The 12,822-nt window shown below is 37.1% G+C and overlaps 1 protein-coding gene across 1 annotated transcript in view; it reads right to left on the reverse strand.

Moving 5' to 3' along the window:
* LOC126355755 (origin recognition complex subunit 2) overlaps nt 1–12,822 on the reverse strand; it is a 95,160-nt gene that overhangs the window by 33,724 nt on the left and 48,614 nt on the right. The window contains exon 5 of the mRNA XM_050006147.1: nt 6,181–6,377. Within this exon, the coding sequence (XP_049862104.1) occupies nt 6,181–6,377 (197 nt within the window). The remainder of the gene's footprint in view (nt 1–6,180; nt 6,378–12,822) is intronic.

Genomic DNA, 12,822 nt, shown 5'->3' on the forward strand with positions numbered 1-12,822 from the left:
ATTTTTTATTTTGTTATTGTTACTACTTCATATCCAAGAATTCATCTATTGAGTAGAAAGAGTTGTCATTCAGAAATTCTTTTAATTTGCATTTAAATGTTGGTAGGCCATCTGTCAGACTTTTAATACTATTTGGCAAATGACCAAAGCTTTTTGTGGCAGCATAATTCAACCCTTTCTGTGCCAAAATGAGATTTAATCCAGAGTAGTGAAGATCATCCTTTCTTCTAGTGTTGCAGCTAAGAACTTTGCTGTTATTTTTGAATTGGAGTGGGCTATTAATGACAAATTTCATAAGTGAATATATGTATTGCGAAGATACTGTGAATATCCTGAATTCCTTAAATAAATATCTGCAAGGTGATCTTGGGTGGGCTTATTCTGATTAGACGCTTTTGTACAATGAATACTTTCTCTCTTAATGACAAATTGCCGCAAAATACGATGCCATATGAAAGCAGTGAATGAAAATAGACATAGGAGGCTAATTTACTGAAACAATTATCATCAAAATTTGCAATAACCCTAACAGCATAAGTAGCTGAATCTAACCATTTCAGCATAGCATCGATATGTTTCTTCCAATTCAATTTCTCATCAATGCGTACACCCAGAAATAGAGTATTCTGCCTTAGCAATAGACTTCTGTCTATAGTCTATATTTATCAATGGTATTATGCCATTTACTGTACAGAATTGTATAAACTGTGTACCCACGAGTGAACCCTGTGGGACATTGTTCTTAATACCTCTCCAGTTAAAGGACTCTGTTGGTTTTTGCAGACTATCTGTACTGTTAATTTCAACCTCCTGCATTTTTTCAGTTAAGTATCAATTAAACATTTGTGCACTGTCCCATTCATACCACATTTGTGCACTGTCCCATTAATACCACAATACTTAATCTCGTCTAGAAGAATTTCATGATTCACACAATCAAAAGCCTTTGAGAGATCACAAAATATCCCAATGGCTCACATTTGGTTATTAAATGCATTTAATACTTGATCAGTGAATGCATATATAGCATTTTCTGTTGAAAAGCCTTTCTGAAAACCAAACAGACATTTTGTTAGTACATCATTTTTACAAGAATTTTGATAAAGCTGTCAGAAGTGAGTTTGGGCGGTAGTTATTAGCGTCAGATTACCCCCTTTTTTATGCAATGGTTTAACAATAGCGTATTTCAGTCTACCTTGAAAAATGCCCTGTTTCAGTGAGCTACTAGATTCGTGGCTGAGAATCCTACTTATTTGCTGGGAACAAGTTTTTAGTACTCTGTTGGAAACACCATCAATTCCATGTGAGCTTTCACTTTTGAGTGAATTTATTATTTTCCTAATTTTTAATTTCAGTTGGAGATGTGGGTTGAATTTCAGTTTTATCAAATGGAATAGGTACTGCCTCTTCCACACACTGTCTTGCATTTTCTAATGAATAGCTGGATCCTATTAACTCTACAACACTTAAAAAATGATTATTAAAAATGTTTTCTGCTTCTGACTTCTTCTTGACAAACTTTTCATGGGTTTAATAGAAATACCGTCTTCCTGTGCTCTCAGTTGCCCTGTTTCCCTTTTTATTATCAGATGTGCTAATCTCATACTTCTGGACTTTTTAATAACTTTTCTTAATACAGTGCAGTAGTTTTTATAACGTTTCACTGTTTCGGGATCATTACGACTCCTAGCTATAAGACACATTTCTCTTTACTGTTTACAAGATATTTTTATCCCTTTATTGAGCCATGGCTTTTTGCATGGTTTCTTACAATTATATTTCACTGTTTTCTTAGGAAACTGTTCTCAAATATACTTACAAAGGTACCTTGAAATAGGTTAAATTTTAAATTAGCATCATGTTCCTTGTACACCTCATCCCAGTCTAATTGTTCCAAGCTTTCCCTAAAATTTTTAATTGTTAAATCATTAATTGAACTCAGGAGGATTGTTTTGCATTACTCTATGGAGCTATATCACGTATCATTTCTAATAATACATAAGATTGTTTAATTTTGAAAAAGTTATATTATTATTATTATTATTATTGTTACTACTACTACTACTACTACTACTACTACCACCACCACCACCACCACCACCACTACTATTAGTGGCATGAATATCTTTGGTAGTAGTGTGAGGCAGTAGATGTGCTATTTGGTTTGTGTGAATAAATGAAGAAGTGAGTTATTTTGGGAATTTTTAATGAAACACAATCCTCACAACAAGACAGCCAGTTAAGAATATGAAAAATTGCAACATTTTCACCTCAGGAATTCTGCGGCAATGCCTATCAATCTTTGACACCTCCAACTCAACTAGATAAGTATCAAAGTATTTTAATAATGTTTTCCTATTCCAAGGCTCAATTTATCATTTTGCAAAAACCACAATAAGTGGATACAAAAATAATTCATATTTTTGAACTGAAAAGTATGGCTTTATTCTCGCTTATTTTATGAGTAGGAGGGTTAAACTGCGTTGGCAAGTGGCTTGCTAAGACTACCGAAATTGTTTCCATCCATGATTTCACGGTAACTGGCAATTTTCTTCAGTTCACAATGACCAAATAAAATTTTCTATAAAACCCAACAATGGAGATGCATGAAGAAGAATTAGTATAGCATGTTTTGTTATGGGAGCTGTAATTATGCCAGTTACCATTTCTTCTGTCCTTTTTAATCACAGCGCAGCGTACCTGTATGCTGTGTAACAAAACAAAGTTTTAAGTTGATAGAGCTGTATTTACAAAACCCAGAATCATCATTACAGTATCACCTCTTTCCATCATTAATTTCCACTTGTTAATTTTTTATATTTTAACAGTAAACCATGAACTATATATTTCTAGCGATGATTTTCTGCATCCAAAAGGCCAGCTTCTTCCAAAAACAGTTACTTCACTGTGGCTGGATGCTACTTTCTCAAAATGTACATAAGGAAGCAGGCCATGGAACACATCTCCCTTAGAAGCATAAAAATTTTTGAAGTCCTGCTCTATGTGTTTCCTCCTCCTTCGAGTACTTGGGTAAGTTGTTCTGGATTTTTTATCTGCCGTTTTATTTTTCCTTCTTCATTCTTACAATGGATTTTTTGTATACTTTTACTATACAAATGGTTCTCTCTTATTAAATGTCCTGAGAGGTATGGATTGCACACTATTTTCTCTCTCTCTCTCTCTCTCTCTACGGATCTCTAAACATGTTGCAATATCTGCCCATTCAGGGCAATAGTCCTCTAATAAATATTTCCATCTGGTATCTGAAATGGCCCTCTCTACTCCTTTCTGGAGGCACCGCTAAGTCAGAGCAACCAAGCACAAAACACAACTCAGAACATTATGTCGGTATATGAACTTCAGGGTTCACAGTCACATGATAGACGACACATCTCCTGAAGAGAATTATTTCACTTCGAACCTCTTGCACTGAACTGCTGTGTAAATATAATTCAGTGCAACTGTGTTCCCTGTACTCCCTCTGTTGATAGGATTTTAAAGTCTAACCTTCCTTCTTGTATTCCCTCTATGTTGAGAACAAGTACGCAAGTCTGAAAAAAATCTGCAATCACATAATAGCCTATGCTTATTGTGCAACTTGTTGAAGGATCAATCACAAAATTATTTTAATCAAAGTAAGCTATCATGAATTATAATTCGTTGCACTTTATTTGCAAGTGTAAAAGATAATAAGATATCGTCAGTAGAAAAGGCCTAATTTGAAGAAAAAAAATTTAACTGTTCACATAACATCCATAAGAATCCAGGGATATCTGTGAAAGAATATTGGTTATTGTTACATAGTAAGAAAGGAGATTATTTACAATGAGAATAGACAGTGTGCTGTCATATGTCCAGCCATATCACTCAGACCTGAAGTTGAGAAGAACTGACGTCTTTCCAGAATGAGGGTATCCAAAAGATGAAGGTCACAGATAGTGTACCAGTAAGTACTTCAGTCCAGAGATGACAGACATACAGAGCAAGAAATAATGACAGATGAAGAGGAAGAGAAATGAGAAACGGAATGAATAGTGCAATGAAAAATTGGAAGACAAAGAGTGGAGCAGAAAAACGAGATATATATATATATATATGAAGACAAAATTTTACCAATGTGAAGAGAAAAGGGGAGTCATAGTTAGGTGACAGGATACAAGGGTACATGCAGGTTTAGTTCCCATCTCCAGAGTACCAGGAAACTAGTAGATAGTGGGGGTTTCTGAAGGCACTGTGTGATGTGCCAGGCATTTGGGTTTCTTGAAACATGCTGTAAACCTACCACAAGAACAAGTGATATTTTGGGGAAGGTTGAAAGGGGGTGTCACTTACACTTGTGGTGGATCCCATTCAACATGGGATTTGAGTGACCTAATCCTCTTTTCATATTATTCTTGCCCTACTCTTCTGCCCTCCATGTGAAAAAAAAAACAGTTATGAAAGCTAAGTGAAGTTCTTTCTATTGGCAACACTAGGAATTTTGTCTCACGAAGAAAGATACTCACTAGTCATTGTCTCTTCATAATTTGGCAGTTTTCTCTATTGAATAACCGTAACAAACATGGCTGCTCCTGCCACTTATGGTACAATTTGACTAGTTCCCCATCCCCCAAGGTACCTCTTTCACATGATATTTATGGAACATGAAGTGTGAGTGAATGAAGAATGGATGATTTTTGTAACATAATGTACACTGTTGGTCATTAAAATCACATTATCAGGAATGACAGCAAATAATGATCTTTTTTTATTTTATGCTACACATAAAGAACAATTGGAAGAATAAATGATGACATTTGTAGCTAATTTGAGAGAGAAAGGACGCAAAACTTAAGTACATAGAGCTGCCCCCTATGGCAGCTACAATGGTTGTAGCTCAGATAGGCATAAAGTTGAACTGAGCTTGGATGCTTCAACTCTATGCCAGAGTGCAAGTCTCTCAGCAACCCATGACAAGATATCTTCAATAATGAGAGACATGCTGCCCAGGAAACAGTTGAACCTGCTCTGTACCGAGATATGTCACGAAAGCAAGGCCTAATGGGTAACATGCAATCTTGCACTCTCTCTTGATGGATAACGTCATGGAAACCTAAAAGCTAGGGCACAGAAATCAGCCTTAACACATCAGAAATGTAACAGCTGCTGTCCAAATTACTAGCCACAGGAACAAGAGGTGATCATGTTGTGTACCCAATGGAACTTCATAACACCAGTGCTGGGCTTGTATGATGCTTATGAATGCAATTTGGATGAGTTCTGTCTCCTCAGAGTCCTCACTCATAGATACGTCCACCATGACGATGTACATAGAACCAGGACTCATCTCAAAGAATGAGGTTTTGCCAGTCCTATGACTAATGTTCTTGGATACAATACTGCCTGTGCACCTATCTCTGTTTCCAGGACAAAGGAAGCTGGAACAATGGTCGCTGTGCTGGCAGCTCGTGTTGCTCTAGGTGTCTTCCACTGGCCAGATGGATACTTGTCTCGGTTGCATCAAGCCCATTTCATGACTGAAGGTACATGACGCTGGAGTACAATCCTGCACAGCTGAGAGAATAGTATGGCTGTCCTCCTGGATGCTTGTCTTGATAGCTCACTGAGGTGCTGCATGGTGTTCAGTATGCCTTCAGTAACACTATAATTCTCCATCCGCACAAGTCACAGAATCCTGACAAACATGATCAGCCTTATCATGGAAACATAAACTGCCATCTTGGTAAATTACAACCCCACTGCTACTGAATTTACACATGTGCTAGTAGACATTTCTGTTTCAATACAAGCGCAACAAGATTTTCTCACAAACAATCAACATTTCAATGTGATCTCTGAATTACAAACATATAGCATAATCTTTCCTTATAATAGCATTTGTTGGAGTTGGTACTACTTATTTTATGTGACTGCACTGAAATGCTGATCGTTTGCAGAACCCAGCATGTACCACTACCTATTAATTTGACATTTGTTGCAAGCCGCGTTCATGGTGTTGCGGTTTTAATGACCAAGGATTTATTTCATTTCTTAGGCACCGTACAATACTAAAGATATCAAAATACAACAAGCTGTACAGGAAATAATGTGCTTCTTATGAAATATTTTCAGTCAGGCTGAACAAATTATGTCTTTTGCAATAAAGTACAGGCTGTATGGAAATTTCATTCAGTGGTATACCTGAGGGCAAAGTGCCAATTTGGAAAGAGTCTCAGATGATTCTTGCAAAGTTTAGCAATACATTTGCTGTGTTTCTCAGGCACTTCAGATAACAGCTTTTGCAGAACATCCTGGCTCAGTCGAGAACTGAGAAGCCGGCCTGATGTATGGTGCTTTTTGTTCGAATGAGTGCTGAAGTATTGCTCTGGCTCAAGTTTCTGAAAATTGCAGTATATACTGATTACAACATTTGCAGACAAAAAGCCAAAAATATTAAAAATATAAATAAACTAAGTATCAACAAAATAACATATATAATGAAAATCACAGTATGTATAGATGACAATGAATAACATCACAGTCAGAATAGAAAGCTCTATTTGCTGACGGCAGTTGAGAGGGTGCAAAGAAGTATCAGCAAAATTCAGTGAAACCCTATTTTACACTTTTCAAGGGACTTTCAAAATGGTGTAAAATGTGGGAAAATGTAAAAGATGTGAAATTACTTTTTAAATGGTGAAATTTCTGTACAGAAACCCACTCTCCTTCATTTTCATAATTTATGTCTGATATTTTCAGAAAATGGATCAAAATAACCGACAGAGATTAGTTTATTATCTAATAAAGGTTTTTTGACTTTGGTGCTCTGTTTAGCTGTCAATGTGATGTTCCCTGATACTTCAGCACAATAATTTTCATATTTATACTTTCATACTACAAAAATATGCCATTTAAGTGTTACTAATCACTAAAGATCTACACAACAACCATCATTATTCTCTGTTGATCAATTGAGGACATGGGACTGTGGCTGGTCAAATATTTAACAATGAAATCTGCCAAGCAGCCAAGCAATCTGAGAAGTTACTTTATTTTATTTTCACTACCAGGTTCAGCAATTCAATATGCCATCTTCAGGCCCTTCCTTTGAAGGAAGGATTTAAGAATTTGCAACATCCAGAAACAGATGGCACCAGCATGCCAATATCAATAATCTTTGAGACATGCATATGGGACCTAGAGAAGGCATACTGAATTGCTGCAAATGGCAGTGAATATAAAATAAAGTAACTTCTCAGATTGCACAGCTGTTTGGCAAATTTTCTTATTAAATGAACCGTCATTTTTAGTGCAATTTGTCATGCTAAAATTCTAAGAAAGTTCATGTCAGCAGCTGAACATCGTACCCTAACCATTCAAGAGCTTGTCACAAAAAGTGTGTGAAATATTATAAAGCACATTAAATATGATGTGCGAATAAAGAGATTGAGTTGTGCTAAAGATCAGTCTGTCACTCCAGCTTTATTTCACACTCACATTCATTGGTTTTGCCAAGGTGCAACTAAACTTTCACTTCCAAACCTAACTAGATCTTGGACTATGCCACAGATCAGTGTCACCATAACCTAGATTATGGGAGGGGTGGTGGAGGGTTACCAACCACACTAAAGCATTTTAACTACAAATTTTATAAAACATCACTAAATCTTTTATTTACTATACTTACTTTTAATTTGTATATCTTACATAAATGTGACATTTTTAACATAGATACAGTAGTTCCTGTTGTTCAATAAAGTCCAAAATTATGGTTTGTTTTAAAATTATTTTGGTGAATTTTTTTCAATATGGCTTTCAGGTTCATAAACACAGCAGAATGTGTCTGCAGCAGAAATATACTTTTTATCATCTTCATTGCTGCATTTACATCTGAATAGATCACGATCATTATCACTATCACTTCCTGTGGTTGGAAGTCAGTCACATCTTCAACAGATATATTTTCGACAGTATCAACACTGTCATTAACCAAGTACAAAATCTTGCACTTGATGCTGGAAACTGCAGCTTTTCCCACAATAAAGTAAGCAAAGTTTCAGTATAATCATTATCACTCGCATCTGTTATGTCCGATTCGTTTTCTTCATATGTTTGAATGAATCCCACATTTCAAAAGCAGTTGGAGTTCATGGACTCCTTAACCTCTGGTCATGCCTTGACAATAGAGTGGGAAAGATTTAAAATTGACACTTTAAAAGAGGATGGCTCTTTTACAGCTTTGATCAAAATTTAATGCCTACTGCACCATGGCTTTTCTGTAATATGTTTCAAAGGCATGCATATTCATAACCTTGAAGGGCTGCAATTTGCCTGGCAGTTTGGTGGCACGAAGCCTAACTCCACAGTCCATAATTTTGTGTGTGCAGGAAAACAGCCTACAAACAGGAGAATATTCCTGTTATAGGGTCCCATTCTTGCATCAATACTATGCAATTGCTTCTTGCATAGTTTCAGTTTTAATCACACTTTATTTGTAGCAGTTACATTTTTAAACAACCTGTATTTTTTTGTTTGCCAGTCACAAAAATTTTAATTTTTTCATAGCTACAAGTACACAGGCTTAGCATTACTGTAAGGCAAACTTTACCGTGTTTCTTTCCATGGCAATTTTCACCTTTAAGACAAATGTTTTGTCTGGAATGATGTTGAAAGAGAGACAACATTCATCTGTGCTGAAGATGTCCTTTGGTTTATAGGGCCTTATAAGTTCTTGTAATCTACACTCTACCATTCACAGACAGTTCACAGTGTTTCCTTCACTACATATAGTTTTGCAAACCACGTTATACAGCTTCTCTTGAACCTACCAATCCACCACTTAGATATGGATAAGCCCCCCATTCTCATCATTCTGCCCACCTTCAATGCCTTTTCGCACATCATCCCATTGTCAGTGAGGATATTCGAAGCACATACTGTCTGAAACCAATTTTTTCGTAATTCATTCTAGCTCCATATATTGAGAGTAACTGGCATTTTTTTTTCTTTTTTTTCCAATTTGGCCCACTTTTACTTACACTTTCCAAAACAGAGACTCTGTTTTTTATAATGGTGTTCAGTGCAGACAGAGCTATCCATAAATCCTTCAGTTAAAGTAACATGTGTTCTGTGTTGAACTTCAATTCTTCTGGGAATTTTTACTTTCACTTCTATGGAAAGAATTTCCTCATCTCTTTTCATAATATTTACCTTGTTAAAACTGAGACAGAAAGTACTTCAAAGAAACAGCTAGCAATGCAACACGTTGATCACCTATACAAAGCTACGAACAATGCTACACAGTACACACAATCAACTTTTACCACAGTGGTTGACTGGAGTAGCTACATTGATTGAAACTGACTTGCCTTTTTCTGTAAAGACAGTTTGTCAGTACAGTCAGCGTAGTCAACTTTAGTTAGCATACAGCAGTTCGGCCAGTCATAAACAAACCATGAATTAAACTATACTCTTAGTTACAACCTCCCCCCCCCCCTCCCCCCCATGAACCACAGACCTTTGCCATTGGTGGGGAGGCTTGCGTGCCTCAGCGATACAGATAACCGTACCGTAGGTGCAACCACAATGGAGGGGTATCTGTTGAGAGGCCAGACAAACGTATGGTTCCTGAAGAGGGGCAGGAGCCTTTTCAGTAGTTGCAGGGGCAACAGTCTGAATGATTGACTGATCTGGCCTTGTAACACTAGCCAAAACGGCCTTGCTGTGCTGGTACTGCGAATGGCTGAAAGCAAGGGGAAACTACGGTCGTAATTTTTCCCGAGGGCATGCAGCTTTACTGTATGGCATGGAGAGCTGCATCAAACGAGTCTCAGGACTGAAGACCACAACAACAACAACAACAACAACTCTTAGTTACAGGTAATGGGAAGCGAATGTCCTCTGCTTATTATAATCACAGGGAGGCATTAATACTGAACCAATATGGCTAAAATAATGGCAGTATACTACTTTTTGTATAGCACATTTCATCAAATATTAAAGTTGTTCACAGCAAGAAACAAATGAATGCCTTCTGCTGATTTCTGTCAAAACAGTTACTTCCATCAGCCACCCAAGCTGACTAAAACTTGGTGGGAATAGGAGAAAAAACACTAGTGGCAAAAACCATTCTGAATTTTACCAATTCAGATCTACTGGGTACAGGGGCCCGGGTTGAAGAAAGTTAACCATATATTGTTTGGAGACACTACTAAAAGGCGACATTTTCTGTCAATTATGTCAGTTTTTTTCTCCACTAACATTCTTTCATTAAGCATAAATGAAGGAAAAATTATGACTATGTTAATCCAAAAACAGGTTCCAATTAACATTATGAACATAGGAAATTTGACAGGTGCAATGAAAAAATGCAAACAATGGGAAAACATTAATTCCAGCAATGTAAAAGTGGAATTATACTGCAAATTGCAGTATGTAAGACTGGGTGGCTGAGGGAATTTCTAGCAAACAACTGCCAAAGTTCACTAATGCTATAAAGCTAACTACAGTGACATGAAAAGGTTCAGTAATGATATAAAGATGACGTGAAGAATGATAAGTAACTAAATAGATACCTATGACGGAAAAAAATAGTAGAGTACAACGGAACAGAGATGGGAAGAGCAGGTACTGCTTACTGGCAGCTCCTGATCATTATGCATCAACTGAAATTATGAGGTACAAAGTTTTGGAACAAAAAATTAAGAGGTCACCAAAGATAAGTGTGGCACAGCACAGCAGGAGAACAGTGGATTCAGCAAGGAAACATCAGCATAGTTAACACCTGATAAAAGGATACAGAGTGCAAATATGTGCATTCTCTCCATTCCAAAGAGAACCCACCATAGCTTAGAAAGCTTTCTGGCAGCTAGGAGCCTTGGGAAGTCTATTCCGATTCTCGATATCTCAGCACAGACACTAACAATTGGAAAACTTTAACACGAATTCCTCTAGTGAGTCCAGATAAAGGATTAACTCCTCCAAGTAACCATTTACATCCATGAGCTAATATCACACACGAAACAAGGAAGAACATCTCACAATTTTGGAGGAAATATCAGTATAAACAAGAATTAAATATTCTTTCAATAATACAAAGTAATTAAGACAATCACTGGTCACAATTACAACTGCAGGTGACAATCCTCTCAGCTGGATGAACAGCTTACTAAAAGATTCTGCATTCTCTTTTGCCAACTTCATTTGCAGCATTTTCATATTTTCCCCCTTTTGTAAATCCAATTCAATATCTCATGTGCTGCCCATGGCTTTACCTTTTTGTATATTTAATCCTCTGCTGCCTGCAGTATTTCATCTCTCAAGGCTACCCATTTGTCTTTTATTGTGTTCCTTACTCCAGTTTCAGTCAAGCACTGTCTAATGTTCTCTTTGAACTGTCTAATGTTCTCTTTGAAATCCTCAACAATGTTCTGCAGTTTGAAATCTGCTTTTAAATCTCTGTCCAACCATTATGTAATCTACTTGAAACCTTTCTGTGTCTCTAGGTCTCAGTGTACACAATATTCTTTCATGATTAATAAATCTAGCGTTACTAATGTTTAAATTGTGCTCTTCTACGTGGCAGCTTCACTTTCATTCCTTTCCCCCAGTCCATGCTCTCCAACTTTTTTTTTTCTTTGTTTCCTTTCCCTACTGTCAAATGGTTCCTACCATTATCAAATTTTCATCTTCCTTAACTATCTGAATAGATCTATTCATCTCATCATATATTTGTTCTCTCTCTGTCATCTGCAGAGGTATTAGGCACATAAACTTGTACAACTGAGGTGGGTGTTTTGTTTATATCTACCTTAACTATGATAATTGATTCAGTATGTTGTTCACAATAGCTTACCCACATCCCTGGTTTCTTATTCATTTATTAGACTTTCATTATTTTATAACCTCAACCTATGCATTCCCTTTCTTTAACAAAAAAAAAAAAAAATCTCTAGTCTGTCTACTCAATTAAGGGATCTATATATTAAAAACAAAGATTCCAAGACTTACCAAGCGGGAAAGCGCCGGCAGACAGGCACATGAACAAAACACACAAACACACACACAGAATTACGAGCTTTCGCAACTGGCAGTTGCTTCGTCAGGAAAGAGAGAAGGAGAGGGAAAAATGAAAGGATGTGGGTTTTAAGGGAGAGGGTAAGGAGTCATTCCAATCCCGGGAGCGGAAAGACTTCCCTTAGGGGAAAAAAAGGACAGGTGTACACATACACACAGGTCTGTGTATGTGCGGATGGATATGTGTGTGTGTGTGTGTGTGTGTGCGAGTGTACACCTGTCCTTTTTTTCCCCTAAGGGAAGTCTTTCCGCTCCCGGGATTGGAATGACTCCTTACCCTCTCCCTTAAAACCCACATCCTTTCATTTTTCCCTCTCCTTCCCTCTTTCCTGACGAAGCAACTGCCAGTTGCGAAAGCTCGTAATTCTGTGTGTGTGTTTGTGTGTTTTGTTCATGTGCCTGTCTGCCGGCGCTTTCCCGCTTGGTAAGTCTTGGAATCTTTGTTTTTAATATATTTTTCCCATGTGGAAGTTTCTTTCTGTTTTATTTACAATTAAAGGATCTAATTTTCACATAGGATACTAGTTATGTTTTTTCTAATAACAACATCCTTCTGAGTAGTACCCACCTGAGGATCCAAATGGGGGACTATCTTACCTTGGAGATGGGCCAATTCTATAACTTTTTTCCTCACAAGTGACTTCTTGTCTGGCAAGACCCCCCCCCCCCCCCCCAAACCTAATACACTTTCATCTATGTCAATTTGCCTACTAATAGAGATACTAACTGATTACAAATCTTACACTTGGATACACCTGGCACCCACGT

This window comes from Schistocerca gregaria, chromosome 3, assembly GCF_023897955.1.
Source record: "Schistocerca gregaria isolate iqSchGreg1 chromosome 3, iqSchGreg1.2, whole genome shotgun sequence".
Classification (NCBI taxonomy): domain Eukaryota; kingdom Metazoa; phylum Arthropoda; class Insecta; order Orthoptera; family Acrididae; genus Schistocerca; species Schistocerca gregaria.